At 42.8% G+C, this 17,470-nt stretch overlaps 1 protein-coding gene across 3 annotated transcripts in view; it reads right to left on the bottom strand.

The window, feature by feature from the left end:
- NFATC3 (nuclear factor of activated T cells 3) overlaps positions 1-17,470 on the bottom strand; it is a 915,828-nt gene that overhangs the window by 36,069 nt on the left and 862,289 nt on the right. For all 3 annotated transcript variants that reach the window (XM_077457371.1, XM_077457378.1, XM_077457385.1), the window contains one exon: positions 11,328-12,341. In XM_077457371.1, the coding sequence (XP_077313497.1) occupies positions 11,328-12,341 (1,014 nt within the window). The remainder of the gene's footprint in view (positions 1-11,327; positions 12,342-17,470) is intronic.

Raw genomic sequence — 17,470 nt, 5'->3', positions numbered from 1 at the left:
GTATTTTGTTTTCCTTTTTTTATCTACAGGAGGTTGTTTGGTGCTGGTGCCCTTTGTTATTCATTTCATTTTGCATTTTTTAAATGTACCTGCCTACTCACAAATAAACTGTCTTTTGAAGTAAAACAAATACGCAAGTATTTCTTCAAACCAAAAAAAACTTTATTTAGCTGTCAAACAACTAAAAAGAGTCAGCGCTGGAGAAACTTGTTAATTTGGCGAGGCAGACATGAACTAATTCGAAAAAGAAAAATTGGTGGCCTGAGGAGTACATATCTCATGGAGAGAAGTCTGGTCCAGAAGTCCTAGAGATCAGGAAAAGCAGATACCATCTATGTCCCCAGGATGTGGTTCTTCAAGAGGCTGCATCTTCTGTCAGACCAGACTGAACCCAGGCCATCACTCTCTCATCTTCCTTAGGCACTTCCCGCCAGGCTTCCTTTCAGGCTGTGGCTGGGCTCCTGTAGTTGTGGCAGGAGGAGGGCGATGGTCGACCTCCTGGCTGCCACTTGCCACAGCCTCCTCCCGGCTGAGGTCTTCCTGTGTATGAAAATGGGACATAGTTTTAGTTTTTTGCTCATCAATCACACAATTTTGTGCTCTTGACTGTTGCAAATTGAATGTTACCAAATAGAACAGACTATCATTCTGAGCCCAGCATTTTTCATTCTTGTCCCAATCATTTTTGGTCACTACTGTCTATTGAGATGTAAACCACTTTGTTAAATCACAACTTACTAATTATAACATCTAGTTAACATCACTATACCTGTCTCAAGCTGGGCCCCTCCCCATGTTGTTGCCTGGAAGGCCCAGGTTGGACATCAGAAGCCTCAGCTGGGGGTGAAGGAAGCCTTGAAGGAAGACTGGAGAGTGGTGGCCTGGGTATCCCCCTGGTCTAACAGAAATTGCAGCCTCTCGTAGTACAACATCCTGGGGATATAATTGGCATCTGGAGCTCCTGATCTCAAGAAATCCTGGAACTTCTTGTGCTCCCTGAGATAAGTACACATCAGGGCACCAATTTTGGCCATCACATAGGTCATGTCTGCCATGGGAAGCATGATCTTAACCATGATCTTAACCAAACCAAGCACTTTCTCCAGCGCTGCCTTCCTCTTTCTTCGGTCCTTAGAAAGGGGGTTTTTCATTTGCCACAGGCAGGGCAGCTCCCTGAGCATATCAATGATTATTTCTAGAAAATGAGGTTCCTTGAAGGGATCCATCTTGTCTGCAAGACACAACACAAGACAAAACCTAATAATTTCAGGCTAAAATCCCTATAATCTTGTGCCAATATAGGCCTCAATCTAGAAGCAGTATAGGCTAGTGATGTACCAAGTTAAAATTGTACCTTTGTTTTAACGATCAGAGTTTCAGTTCTTCCTTCCTCTACTCACAGATCGTACGTACGACACACGCGTGTTACGTTTTATATACAGTGTGCATGCGTGAAACTCCGCCTGCCCCGACGTTCTTTCTAGACTATTCCCCGCCCCTTCGCTTTCGGTGCAGTGGGGAGAGCACATGGCGGAGAGAACGCAGGTGCGCAATCAGAGTTCCACTAACGAGGAGGAGGGCGATGAAAGCCCGGAGAAGATTTAAGGCCTCAAATATGTCTTTTGGAGAGATGTTGGAGATGGTGGACATATTGAAGAGGACCAACTATGATGGGAAGTATGGACCTTACCCAAACCCAAATATCAGAAAGGCCAAGATCTAAAGTTGTGAAGAGTCTTCAGAAGAAATTTGGGGTACAACGATTCAAGGATCAACTGAGAAAACGCTGGTCAGACCTGAGGGAGCATGATCAGTACAGAAGGATCAAGCGTGTTCTTCAAAAAAGTACCGTATATACTCGAGTATAGGCCGACCCGAATATAAGCCGAGGCCCCCAATTTACCCCCAAAAAAACTGGCAAACTTATTGACTCGTGTATAAGCCGAGGGTGAGACATGCCTGTCCATCCCTGTGTGTGTGTCCGTCCATCCCTGTGTGTCCGTCCATCCCTGTGTGTCCGTCCATCCCTGTGTGTCCGTCCATCCATCCCTGTGTGTGTGTGTGTCCATCCATCCATCCATCCCTGTGTGTGTGTGTCTCCATCCATCCATCCATCCATCCCTGTGTGTGTCTCCATCCATCCATCCATCCATCCCTGTGTGTGTGTGTCTCCATCCATCCATCCATCCCTGTGTGTGTGTGTATCCATCCATCCCTGTGTGTGTGTGTCTCCATCCATCCATCCATCCGTGTGTGTGTGTCTCCATCCGTGTGTGTGTGTGTGTGTGTGTGTGTGTGTGTGTGTGTGTGTGTGTGTGTGTATTGTCAGGGCTGGGCTCAGTATATATAATTTCACCCTCAGAGTATTATTTATTTTTATTTCCTAGAAGGTTTCATCATTCAGTTGTTGCCTGTGGCATTCTTATTCAAGTCTTCTGTAAATTAAAGACAATAAAATGTGTTTTCTGACATAGTTATGATGTTTCATATAAAGATATGAGGCTCAGACCTTCCCACTAAATCTTCGCAAATAAAAGTACAAGGGTGTATTTTCTACAGTGAGATGACCTGTGACTGCACAATGTTCCAGTGATTAAAAGCAACTTCTGCAGAGGACTCAGAGAACCTTTGATGAGAACAAATAGCAATCAGAAAAGCAGCTGGAAGAAAATCTTGAGGTTACTCTAAGTGAAGACATAAGAGTTTTAACAAAAGGTGTGTACAAGCACAAATAAAGCACTTACAAAGCATCAACACTTGGCTGGAAAAAAAAAACTTTTAAATGAGCAACTAGCTATGGGAATGGAGTGTGTCCAGCCTACCTGTGTCCCGAGCCTTTGTCCCGAGCCTCCGTCCCGTGTCGTGCCTTGCCTTCGTCCCGTCCCGTCCCGTCCCGTCCCGTGCCGTGCCTTGCCTTGCCTCCGTCCCGTGCCCTCTTCGTCGGCGGCCATTGTAAAATTCAAAAGCCGCGCCTCCTCCTTCGCCTGTGATAGGCGGAACACTGAATTTCCCAGCAGCCTGTGTTCCGCCTATCACGGACGTCGTATCATCCTCGTCCGTAGTACGAGGATGAGACGATGCCCGTGATAGGCGGAACACAGGCTGCTGGGAAATTCAGTGTTCCGCCTATCACAGGCGAAGGCGGAGCCGGAGGCGCGGCTTTTGAATCATAGAATGGCCGCTGTCTGTCTGCTCGACACGCTGATCGAGCGGGCAGACAGCGATGACTCGAGTATAAGCCGAGGGGGGCACTTTCAGCCTCAAAAAAGAGGCTGAAAATCTCGGCTTATACTCGAGTATATACGGTAAGTAGTTGTCGTGTGTTCATATGATTATTCTTGCTTGCATACTGCTCCATGTGCTTTGATTTCATGTTGTACAGTTTAAAATGGCCACTTTCAAGTTCATGGTTTCAATCAATCGTAAGAAACATCGTTCTGCAGGTAAGTATTCCAGCTTCACAAAGTGTCCACAATAATGTTCTCACCTTTGAACTTGGCAAAAAACACAATTGTACCACACTTCCAAGCAATGTTTCATATTCCTATTTCTGCCCTCTGTGTGCTAAGTATTCCTTTTTTACATTCTCCTAGGGGAGAGAAGACTCGGGAAGTCTGAGGACACCAGGGACCCCACACCTCCCAAAGAAGGCAAAACACCAGAAGCAGAGGAGGAGGAGGAAGGAGAGATCGTTGAAGTTGAACAAATTGTCACCACAACAGGTGAGTGTCGGAGACCACAGCTTTCGGTAAGCTAATCAATGTATGTCAGCATATTTATAATACATGGTGTGTTTTTTTGCTTTTTTTTTGTAGGTGATGTGGTAGAAGAATCACATTGTACCAGTGAAAGTGCCCAGATCCTGATTGGGGAGATAATGGGATGCAATCGGGATTTAGAAAATATACAGAAAAACATCAATGATGTTCAAAATGAAATGAAGAACATCATTGATGTTTTGGGGAGAGTCTGAAACACCCCAAACTAGCTAGGGTTTTATTTTTGTGTTTTGAAACAACTTTTGTATTTTACAAAAAGCCAAATTTGGAAGATGCACACAGTGTGTCAACATGCCCTATCTCCCATCATGGGGGATCAATGTACATGTTTTGTGGAAAGTGGCTGAGATGAAGGAGTTGCAGCCCCAAAACATGTACATTGATCCCCCATGATGGGACATTTTGACACACTGTGTGCATCTTCCAAATTTGGCTTTTCCAGGGGTGACACCCCATGTGATGAAGGCAATATCAGCCCAGTTTGTAGATACTCATGTCTGATATTGTCTTCACTTTTAAAAGTTGAACTTTGTAAGTTCCTGTGTTCTGTATGTTACACTTTGATACATGCCTGTTTACACAAAAACACCAAGTTGCAAAAAAATTACCTTAAATAATGTTTTTGATATACCCTATATGTTGGTTTGTTGTAAAACCCTTTTCTAAACGCACATGTGAATGTGCTTTGATTAAAAAGTTAAATTATCAACAATGTGTGGCTTCCTTTTTCAATGCGCAAAAGCATGATTTGGAGTAAAATTGTTCTTTTCGGTGACAATGGGTGTTATTTACTAAAGGCAACTCCACTTTGCACTCCAAGTGCAGTTTCAGGTGTACTTTTGCAGTGCACTTGTAGTGCATAGTGGATGTTCCTTTAGTAAATAACACCCATCGTGATGTGTTAATTTTCACAATCATGACATTTTCCTGACCCCACATATTTCTGCCATGGTGCTGAAAATTAGCAAGATTTTTGTCAGTAATGCACTACATACATTAGTTAACAAAAACAAGGTGTGTGTGTAGCAGACCCACAACATAATAAGATTATCTGAAGAAGAGACTGTCCCCTCATCTTGCTCAGAACTTGGGTTTGCACTATTGGAGACAAAGGCACAACAAAAATCAAAAATGTACCTAGGAGACACCTAAAACCAAGCCAAGCAGTAAATGAAAACAAAGATTATTGTAGTTTCAACGAAACATTTATTAAAAAATGCCTCTCAGACATTGTCTGGCATATCAATGGCCCCCCTACCGACAAAGTACTCCATGTATTGGTTTCGAACCTCACGGGTGCTTTGGGTGGGAAAGCCAGGACGAGCAGCTTCAAGGGCTGTGAGGTTCTCATTTTCAGGCAAGTCTGTATCTTGGCCAACTGAGACCACATAGTTTGCTGAATGTCTTTTCAAGAAATTGTGCAGAACACAGCAGGCAAGCACTATGGCTGGCCAGTATTCCAAAAGTGTTCTCCACCACTCCTGTGGCTCTGGCCAGCTGGAAATTAGAGATCCTCTGGTCCGGGGTGAGGGTCCTCATCGGGAAAGGTCACATCAGATGGTTTGCCAGGGCAAACGCCTCATCTGCGACAAAGACGAACGGGTGTCCTTCCTGATTCTCCTCTGGGGGTGGCAAGCCCAGACTGTCACTCTGGAGACGTCAGTAGAATTCCGTCCGTGAGAACACTCCACCATCCGACATCCGGCCATTTTGCCCCACGTCCACATAAAGGAAGTCATAGGTCGCTGACACCACCGCCAGCATCACAATACTATTAAACCCCTTGTAATTATAATAGTACGACCCCGAGTTGGGGGGTGGGACAATGCGAATGTGTTTCCCATCAATTGCACCTCCACAATTGGGAAAGTCCAAACTACTGGCAAAGTGGGAGGCCACAGTCTGCCATTCCTGTGGCGTTGAAGGAAACTGTGGAGTGAAACAAGACAAAAAAATTGTAATTTTGCTAATCAACATTGCAAGCAGATTAGACACCAACATTTTTGGCCAAGATTAGTATAACATTTTGGGAAATTTGTATTTAAAGCCTAAAGTATAAGGTCCCCTTATCAGAGTCATCACCCCCCCCATCCCTCCCCCACCCCCCATCCCTCCCCCACCCCCCATCCCCCCCATCTGATGGGCCCTTGCAAAAAAAATAGGGGGGGATGTTTTGGACAGGTAACCCTCTCCACTTGATTGAGAGCTGAATGCCTAAATAATGTGTGATACTTTGGGAAGCCCCTCCTTACTTACACGATTGGCAGCCCACCAGACAGGTAAGAAGTGTCATAATACCAAAAATTTTTAAAAATGGAAGCACATTTTGACATTCTGCTATTACCTATCAAGATAATAATAGGAGAAAAAATACTTTAAACTGTAGCATTTGAAAGTATTGAGGCAGGCCCTTGCACTACATGCTTTGGTGAATTTGTCCATAAATGTGACCATCAAAAAGGTAGGTAGAGTGTGTATTGGGTTTGGTAAAGTCATCAGAGAGAGGATTGCTATCAGCTGACCTAGCAGTTGGGGGGAGGGGGGTTCCTAAGGAGTTTGGCATAACCCCCAAAAAAGTCACTCTGCATGAATTGACGCACACACATAACATTTGTAGACATTTTAGGGGGTGTTTAGGGGAAAGCAATACTATGGAGCTGACAAAAGACATTGGTAAGTGACTAGACTATAGTTTTATGGGCCAAGAAGAGCATGGTGGGGAAGTTAGTGAGGCAAATATGCATGAGGACAAAGGGGCACAGCATATGAATTAGAGCATATTGCAATAATGGTAATTAGGGAAGGAGGAAAGAAATGCAATACATTAGCCAACATTAAATACACAGAATGTGATGTTAAAGGATAAAACTTACCTTCATATAGTCCTTCTGCAGGACCTGAATGATGGCAGAACAGGTCTCTGGAATAATGATCCCCAGAGCCTGGGGGGAGATGCCTGTAGAGAACTTGAGGTCCTGAAGGCTTCTCCCTGTTGCCAAGTAGCGCAATGTGGCGATGAGCCTCTGCTCCAGAGTGATGGCTTGCCGCATGCAGGTATCCTGCCTGCTGATATAAGGGGTCAGCAAAGCCAGCAGACGGTGAAAAACTGGGTCTGTCATCTGGAGATAATTCCTCAAATCATCAGGATTATTCTCCTGGATCTCACGGAGCAAATGCATGTGCGAGAACTGGTCACGCTGGCGCAACCAATTCTTGGTCCACAAACGCCTCCTCCCTGTTCATGGACCGGGCTTGTGTCAAAGTAAGAACCCCAACACGAAGCCCCTGCACAGCACAAACTCTACGACGAGTACATACATGAAATATGGTTTGAAAACGGTCGGCTGGTCAGAACGGACAACAGAAAGTACTGATAAACAGCAATGCCTGAAAGAACGACCTGAAAAGCAGAAGAAAACAGACAATAAGCAATGCAAATCAAAGCGTACTATACCAAGATATAGTCCACAATGAGAAACAAATGCTTACTGACTACACGCTCTGATAATCAGATACGCAAAGACAAGCAGAAACTGAAGAGCAGTACCGAACTGAAGCACAAATCTGAAAAGCGCGAATCGTCTCTCACCAAACTTCTACTAACACGCGATAGACACAAGATCAGCAGAAGGAGCCCAAAGGGTGCCGGACGTGGTGCTGAACTTCCCTTTTCTAGTGCCGCCGTACGTGACTTACGTCGCCGCGTTCTTGGCAACTGGAAATTCCGACAACTGAGTCCGACCGTGTGTATGCAACATCACTTCCGGACCTCTTCCGGACTAAATCTGTCAGAATTAATCCGATGGATTTGGTTGCCGGAATGTCCGACCGTGTGTACGGGGGCTTAGAATTATCAATAAATACATTGATGTCTACATCAATATTTAGTCCATATGGTACATAGGTCTTAACCTTGTGGATCATTGCCATTTCAAGTTTTGAAATTTCTCATACCAAAGAGCTCCCCCGCCAATAAGGACAAAATTTGTCAATCCCTAAAAAAAGGGTATTAAAGGGGTCTTTATTGTGTGTTAAAAGATAGTGCTTTGACACAGAGTGGTTTTTGAATTGTGACTTGATATTGATAAAATGCTCATTGTGCCTAATCTGGAGAGGACGCTTGGTCCGCCCAATATATTGTAGGCCACATGGGCACTGCAATAAATACACCACACCCACTGTAGAGCAGGTGATAAATGGAGTTATAGTATGCTGTACCTGTGTGCTTGTAGACAAAAAAAAAAAAAAAATCGGAATTCTTCTATGCGTACAGCTATTAAAAGAGCACACCCAGCATTTCCTACATTGGTAGAATCCAGTTAATTGGTCAAAGAATGTTAATTTCTTTATTGGGGGGTCAAATATATTGGGGCCACTCTATTTATAAGCGAGGAAGACCCTCTAAACACTATTTGAGGTCTATTTGAGGTCTATCTGGTAAAAAAAGTATTACAAATTTTATCGACAATATGCCAGTGTTTGGATGTTTAATGTTCCTATGTTGAAGAGAATACGTGGTCACAAAGGGTACTACTGAATTTTTACAAAAATTGGTTTGGGAGGTTTTTCTTTTAATAAAGATTCCCTATTCATCCCTTGTACTTCATTAAGCACAGGTATCAAAGATTCCAGGGCATACCTTTTCTCAAGGAATCTATCAGTAAAAATCTTAGCCTGTCCCAAAAACTCATGTAGAGCAGAACAATTCCTAAGCAATTTCATAAATTGGCTCTTTGGTATTGAGTTGAGCCAAGGACGATGATGACAACTGTCCAAAGAGATGTAGGAATTGTGATCAGTTGCTTTAAAAAAAGTATATGTGGACAGGATACAAACACTAATGGTCAAAGTTAGATCAAAAAATGAATCTGTGTCCGACGCATTTCAAAACTGAGATAGATGCCACGGTCATTTGAGTTTAGAGATGACACAAACTCATGCAGCTCCTGGCCATTACCATCCCATAGGAGGAGGATGTCATCAATATACCTAGCCCACAAGATTAACGGTGGTCTCCTGTGAGATGACATCCTCCTCCCACTTGTCCATAAATAAATTGGCCAAACTGGATGCATACTTTGCCCCCATGGCTATACCACGGCTCTGATGAAAAAAATGATTGCAAAACCAAAAATAGTTGTGGGAAGCTGCATATACAAGAAGTTCCATTATAAAAGACACCTGGCATGTTGAAAGCCCAGAATCTCTAACAAGAAAACCTCTTACAGCCTCCAAACCCAAACCATGGGGAATTATGGTGTATAGGGAGGTGACATCGGTCACCATCCACATACCTGGTTTTATAATTCCTGAAAGAAGGATTAGCACCTGTCGTGAATCTTTTATGTACAATGGCATATTTCGAACCAAAGGCTGCAAATAAAAATCAATATATCTGCCCACCCGGGATGTGATTGAATCTATGCCACTCACAATGGGGGGTCCCAGAGGCAGACAAGATTCTTATGAACCTTCGGCAGATAATAAATCGTTGGTGTTCTAGATGCCCTAGGAACCAAATATAAGCTCTCTCTCTTGTTCAAAACACCCAAAGATAAACCACTAGATACAATTTTCTACAAATCTTTTTGGTATTTGATTTAAGGGTCTGAGGGAAGAGGGATGTAGGCATCGGCATCACTAAGGATTCTATTTATCTCTGCCATATAATCCTTATGGTCAAGAACCACAATCCCACCCCCTTATCGGCAGGTCTAATCACAAGATCCTTGTTTTTACACAGGGAATCAAGACCGTCCTGGATCTTTTTTGAATACCTTGCTTTTTTGATCTCTAATGCGTTGAGATCTCTCAAAATGACATCCCTAAAAACCCTCAGTGAAGGTGCAAGAGGACCAGGAGGGTTAAATAGGGATGTATTTGCCATTCCTGAATCTACAATATCACTAGAAACAAATTTGTTATTCTTAGGATTACTGGACACATACGTTTTTATATTCAGTTTCCACACAAATTTGTGTATGTCCATATGTTTGAAACTTGTTTAAACTCCTAGGGGGTACAAACTTGAGGCCCTTATCTAAAACTGCCTTCTAAGGATCAGTAAGTGTTTGAGTGCTCAAGTTAAAAATTCCTCTCCCTGGTAAATTTTGGTGGTCTCTTTAGCTGCTCGCAAGCGTCTCCCCCCTCTAATTCCTTGCTTTTTTCTACTGGCCTTTTTATGCCCTGATTGGGTTTGGAAAAAACCCAACTTCCCTGTCCGTTAAGTGCCAGACACTTATGGTTGGGTGTATCGCCATTCTGCAGTTGGTATGGCAATAGAGAGGAAAAACCCTTCATATAATCAATATAATGTACAATCAATATTGGTAATATGGTTTAAAATCTATAAAGAAATTCATAATTGAATTTAGATTTTTTTTTTATCTATATACTGTATAGTGACGAGGTTGGCTGAGCTTACAAAGTTTACCTCCTTTTAGACTTGTGATATTTTGTTTGTTCTGTCCTTTTTAACTTTTTCTTAGTTTATATATTTCAATTTGCCTCTAAGTGTTCTATGGATTGATCCTGCATGGCTTGTCGGTACATATCTAATCAATTTGACTATGCTTCATGTACATATAATTAGTAGGTCCAGCAGACCATTAATTCTAGCTGAAGCTTTTACCATTTGAGTTATGAAATTGTCCTGCACTACATTCAAGAAATGATGATTCTTAGTTAAGAGTGCAGTTCCGCCTGCCCAATCAGTGTTTGGATATTTCAAGTCCCCCATGACTAGAACATTGCCCTACCTCCCTGCCATTTCTTACTGTGAAAGGAGATGGGTTGCCTCCTTAACCTTAGGGGACCAATAGCATACACTCAAAAAATTTACCATTTGTTTTGTCCCTCTGATGCTCTGTCCACAAAGACTCCACCTCCGTACTAGCACTGTTAGCCATATCATCCTGCATATTCACAATCAAATTGATCTTCACATACAGGCACTCCCCTCCCCCTCTTCTACATACCCTGTTCCTCCAATACAGGGGGAAACCCCTGGACAGAAGCAAGCCAGTCATAATAGCTGTCAAGATCAAACAATTTCTCAAAATGAATTCTCTAACATTTTCAACTAAATTCTACCAGTGTATGGCCAGCTTAAGCTTACGTATACAAATGAAAAACATCTAAAAATGGTGTAGAGTTTAATATGGCAGTATGAATAGTTGTGTAAGTAGCTTCACAGAAAACTATCATATAGTCAAACTTATACCTGCACTAAAAAAAAGGCACATTGTCTTTCCCTAAAAAGCAAAGAAAACATGCAAAGCCGATTGCTGGTTAATATGAGTAACTACACTCCATACATTCCTGCTACTCTTCCATAATATTTCCATGCAAAAATAGAACTTGCTGTAATTTGTGCATGCAGATATTTTCTATAACATTTAACTCACAATCTAGAAATTCAAATATGTAAACATTTAACCAGCTCTTACATCCTATGCACTGTGCCCACCCCCTACAAAAGGACAATGACCTTGCAGGAAAGGCATTTTATCAACAATTTATGCATTTTAGGTATTCTACATTTCTTACCATCATCCAGAGTGATGTCCTGCAAGCCAATTGTCTGGAAACCCAGCTCAACATCCTCAGGCGCCTCAGAAAATGAATCATCAGGATGGAATGAAGAAGATTCCTGAATTTCTTGGTGGCCATGAGTGGCAGGGTAGGAAAGTCTACTCAGTCCAACTCTATCTGTTTGAGCAGGTAGTTGTCCAGAATGAGCCATGGGGTTGAGTGATGGTGATGAAGCAGCTACACTTGAAGTGGCAGATTTAAACGGCATTTCTGGCAGCTGAGAAGAGGATGAACTAGACATTGGCGAGTGTGTTAATGAAGATAAAGCAGCACTAGTTGGGGCAGAGGTAGGGCCAGGTTTTGTAAGATTGTGAGAAACAGATGTAAGCTGAGATGGTGGAAGCCCAGAGAATTGATTTGAAGTGATGGTATTTTGCCCAGTATTTTGACAATGGTAACTGATCTGCTGAAGCTGTGGCGATTGCATTACATGGATCAATGGTTCAGTAATGGAAGGGAAAGAGGATGTAGGGATTGTGGTGGAGGCACAGAACTCTGCAATTGACATGGACTGATGACTAAGGCTAAGCTGCCGAGGTATAGCTATATCTTGCTGAAAATGCAAGGGATCATACTCCTGGGCAGGAGCTAAATGAAGAGGAAGACTTGATTGTCCATTGTGCATTACATTAGATTGCATAGATGCATAGGAAGACCTAGTAGCAGAAGCTGATAAAGGACAAAACTGCTGCACTGTGGAAGACAGGAATTCTGATCTCCCATTAATGTTCCTACCTTGTGAAGGGTCTGGAACTCTCTGGTTCGTCAGTGTTGAGTACACTGTTTGAGAAGAGCATCCAAAAGCCTGTTCCAATGAGCATGTTATATTCTCATGGTTATATCTCTGACCAGAACAAGGCCTATCGGAATGCAGAACTTGTTGCCCAGAAACACTAACAACATGGTGCAGGGATGTATCAAACACAGCTGGCAGATCATTCTCCTTAGTGCATTTTTCTTTCTGTAAAGCTGGGGAAAAAAAAAAAGTAACATTAGATTTTGCATGTAATACTCAAGTTTGTTCTTTAAGAAACCTGAACAAAGTTAGTAAAAAAACTGTCCCAGGCAAAATCTTATAATAATAATAATACTAATCCAGTTGCTTTAACACTTTTTCTGTCTTTGATCTGGAAGTGGAATGCCAATTAAGTGTTACAATTTCACTCAGACTTGTCTCATCTTTCTCCTACTTCTTATGTGTCCTTATTTTACCAATTTACTAGCGCTAGGTGTTCCTCCTTTTTTCTTCTTGGATAAAGTAAGGGAAACCCATTGATTTAAACAGTTAAAAACAAAAGGCATGCCGGGAATGCTAACTGCACATTGGCTGTGCTCTCAGCCAAACTATCAAACCATCCAATGGCTGGTGTCATAACGAATCACATGTGCAGCACCATAGCAGTTGAAGATTAAACAGAGGCAAAGATGGCAGCTTCCTTGGCTGAAAACAATAGGGGAGTTAACTACCACTTTAACTCCTTCATAGCAAGTGTCATTAGCACAGCGATGGTGCATATTTTTTAGCAATGAACACTGTATTAGTGTCGCTGATTCCCACAAAGTGTCAAAAGTGTCGGTTAGCATCTAATTGTCTGCCACAATATTGCAGTCCTGCTATAAGTTGATCGCCGCCATCTAGTATTAAAAAAAAAAAATTCCAATAAATATCTTATAGTTTGTAAATGCTATAACTTTTGTACAAACCAATATAAACTTATTGGGATTTTTTTTTCCCTAAAAATATGTAGCAGAATATATATTGGCCTAAATTTGTGAAGAAATCTGACTTTTTAAATAGTTTTATATGTTTTATAGCAGAAAGTAGAGTTGCATGACTGCACAATTGTCAGTTAAAGTAACGCAGTGGAGTATAGCAAAAAAAAATGGCCTGGTCATGAAAGTGGTAAATTTTCCGGAGGTCAAGTGGTTAATGCTGGTGCAGACCCATTAATGATTCCTCTGCCTAATGAAAACAGGTACATACACAATTTTTGGCAGCACACCACAATACATTGCACTGTAACAAACGTAGGTGCACTGAAGTACCACTCAGCATGATAATCAACGTAAGCAATCTCTTCTCAGCACCAAACTATGGGCTGGATCGATACTGGTCATCTCCACTTCCCAGTGAATTAACCATCTCCTTACCATACTCCTTGCAAAATACCTGAGGCCTTTTCCTGTGGTTAGCTTGCCATACGTTAGTCACAAATGAATTCTGCAACCTCAGACAGATGCTTAAAATAAGAGCCTTCTATCACATTCTACATGAGCATATATTACTCCCCCCCACCCTACCCACACACAGACTGCAGGGGAGTGAATCGGTCGGCACATCTGTGGAGAGGGGCTCCTCAAAAGACTAGTGTTACATTATAATAGGATCAATATATCTTCAAATGATACAACAGATGAATTTGAAATCTTCCGCTGTTGTGGGTGTGTATATTATATATATCTATATATATATATATATATATATATATATATATATATATATATATATATATACGCACACATATACACACACACAGAGCTGGCACAAGATATTGTGCCGCCTGGGTTCAAGAATGAAACGCTGCCCCCCCTCACCCAGGAAAAAAATAACACCCACCAAAAAGGTCCACACATCCATTATTTTATATCATGATTACTAGAACTCAGGAAGTCAGTATTACATGCAACAGCACCTTTTCTATATACAAAATTATATGAAATACCACCATGTAACAGCTCCCCTATCTTGGATCCCTAGGGCATCCATGGGTGCAGTGTGTGTTAGCACAGTGGGGCCCCCATCCCTCAGGGCCAGTGTGCAGGTAATGCCTTGCACCCATGGATGATATGGACAGGCTAGGGTAGTACAGGGACAGGCTAGTGTCCCCTTATAGGAACGGTCTCTCCTGACAATCCAGACTTTCGCACTCCTTCAAGACTCATGGTCCCCTCTGGTCCCCAGGACTCTCTCTTCTAGTTGTCTCAGCTATGGTCTCCCGACTCTCTCAGCTGGCCCAACTCTCTGTCGATTGACCTAGGACCTTTCCCACATGAAGTGCCGTGTCAAGAATATTATAAGTAAATATAGGGTTATACTGCACTAGAGTGTACAATAGAAAAAAAAAAGCAGCAACAAAAATCAGATATCTCCACAGTGCACAAAATTGTATATAAATAAGTTTTGCTCGTATAAACCGCAAGTGATCACAAAGGATAACTAAACAAATAAAATAAAGTGCGAGTGAAATACAAACATGAGTGTCTATATGTAAAGACTCTGCATAAAAAGGAAAGAAAATAATAACATATTGAGTCCACACAAGAAAAATTCCACAGTGTGTGTATGTGTGCTTTTGTTATTGCTTTTTTGTTTTTCACAAACTTATTTAATACTTTAGAAATCATCACTATGGATGTTTTTGAATATCGATTATCACAGGTTATCAAAAAAGATGGAATGTTTGATGTCAATGGTGAACCAGTAGGAGATTTGGGAGGTCTCTTCATTAAACTTAAAAATGGTATCTGAAATTCACACCCAATGAGACATAGGCTTTTTGGAGCAATATGTTGCTGACTCCATCGTCCCTAGAAGTTTGAGCTGGGATGTAAGTCCCCAAAAAGGAGAATTAGAATTTTTTTTTTTTTGAAAACTGACATTTTATTGAAATTTCAAGTGAAACAAAGAAATCAAAGAAGGAACAATAAGGCACAGGCAATAAAAGTAAGCGGTCACAGACCACAGTAAGCAAAGGCAAAGAATACAACATTGCATCAACTCATGCATTACAGTACAATGACACTCAGTTACCGGGAGAGTTAGATTCCTGCAGCCTGCTACCGGTCAATTTAACAAACCTTTCTGTGACCAAAAATAGAAAAAGGAAGGGAACTTAAAGAGAAAGAAGGAAAATAGGAAAGGTGAACAAGAACACGAAGAATCGTGCGAACAGGAAAAAGGAAAAAAGCATAAAAAGGAGAACAGAGCATTCCCAATAAAGAGCACAGGATGATGCATAGTACAGTAATAATCACAACATCAGATTGTCAGTTAAACCAGCATCCCGAGTAGGGGTAAGAGTAGGTGGCGGTTCGTAAAGTTTATGACCCCTGAGATCCTAATAAACTACTATAGAGTAAAAGGGCCGCAATAGCGGGTCTCCTGTGACAGGTCACTTCAACATATAGCAATAGGAGCATCCGAGAAGGGAAAAGCTAAGTCAGGAAGAGAAGAGAAAGAATAGAAATAGGGTGCAAAAGGGTTAAGGCAGCCTCCCGCCCCCAGAGCCCAGGGCTGTCCCAAAAAAACAGCCACCTCAGGCAGCAGTAGCCCCATGAGAAAAAAAAAAACATGCATCAGTAGGCTGGGGGAGTCTCGAATAGGACCCAAGGCCCCCAGATTCCGTCGTGCTTATCAAGGGTGTCATTCAGGGAGGCCGTCAGGTATTCCATCCTCTTAACATCTCTGATCCTGGCGTGGAGCACAGATAAGGAGGGGGGGTCCGTCTGCTTTCATTTTAGGGCCATCAGGCAGCGGGCTGCGGTTAATACATGCGACAATAGTTTCTGTGACCTTTTAGTGAAGGAGACGAGTGGTAGACCCAACAGATAAATTTTGGGATCCAAGGGCACCTCAGCGCCAAAGATAGATCGGAGCAAGGACTGCACCATCAGCCAGTATGGGTGAAGTAGGGGGCACGTCCAATAGATATGGAGTAACGTTCCCCTATCTTTATGGCAGCGCCAGCAACGGGAGTCAGTCAGTGGGTATATGGAGTGGAGCAGGTCCGGGGTCTGATACCAATGGAATAGGATCTTGTATTGGTTCTCCTTGTAGAGTGTGCAAATGGAGCTTCTGGAAGCCTGCGACCAGATACGCTGCCACGTGTTTAGGGGTATAGTTTCACCCAGGGCCTGCTCCCACTTGCCCATATAGGCATGTCTTGGCCCGTCCGGTGAGGGGGACGCGATCAGAAGCTGGTAGGTGCGGGATATCATACCCTGTGGGGAAGAGCCCTCCAAACATATTTTTTCAAATTCAGTTAAAGGGGAAAAAAACAAAGGTTGGCCACAAATGAATGGGCATAGTGCCGTAGTTGCAGATAACTAAAGAAGGCCTGTTTGGGTAGATTAAAGGTGTTCTGTAAGTCCTGGAAGGATTTCAAAAATCTAGTTCTGGGGTCTATCAGGTGGCCATAATGGAATAAGTCTCTGTTCATCCAAAAGTGGGACATCTGCGAGGTCAGGCTGTCCGGGATATTTGGCGTGAACAGGAATGAGGTCACCGGTGAGGAGTCAGTAGTAAGCGGATATGACAATTTCGCACGCCGCCAAAGCGTGCGCAGCAGCGCCATGGGGCCCAGGAGGTGTGCCCCCCCATGTGTAATATCCGAGCTCCAAAGCATGGAGTTCGGGTGAATGGGGGCTAACCACAGCTTCTCAATCTGCGTCCAGCGATTAAAAGCGTGGAGAGTACACCAGGAGGCCACAGGACGCAACTGAGCAGCCAGGTAGTATTTGGCTATATTGGGGAATGCTAGGCCGCCCTGGGTACGGGGGGCGTACAGAACTGATTTGCTGATCCGGTGTCTCTTATAGTTCCAGAAAAAATTTAAAAGGTCACTCTGGAGTTTTTTAAAAAGTGAGGCAGGGATAGGGATGGGCAAAGTCTCAAAGAGGTACAAAAGTTTGGGTAAAACGGTCATTTTTAGTGTTGCGAGACGACCAAGCAACGACAGCCGCAGAGATCTCCACTTGGCTAAGGATGTTTTGATAGATACAAGCAGTTGGGGAAAGTTGGCTGCATAGAGAGAGTCGTAGGAAGGCGTTAGGTGGACCCCCAGGTATTTTAGAGAGGACGTCCTCCACGTATAATCGAATGATTGTGACAGTATCGATATAGTATAGGGGGGGATATTAAGGGGGAGGGCTTCCGTTTTAGAGCTATTGATTTTGTACCCCGAAAGAGCACTATATCTATCCAGTTCAAGATGTAAGTTCGGGAGAGAGATATGGGGCTGCGTAAGAGTCAGGAGAACGTCATCAGCGAAGAGAGAGATCTTGAAATCGCGAATACGTACCGGAATCCCATGGATGTT

This window comes from Lithobates pipiens, unplaced genomic scaffold, assembly GCF_037356315.1.
Source record: "Lithobates pipiens isolate NorthernLeopardFrog02 unplaced genomic scaffold, aLitPip1_a1.2 Scaffold_10, whole genome shotgun sequence".
NCBI lineage: Eukaryota > Metazoa > Chordata > Amphibia > Anura > Ranidae > Lithobates > Lithobates pipiens.
The sequence above is the reverse complement of the archived record's forward strand: the minus strand, read 5'-3'. Positions and strand labels throughout refer to the sequence as shown.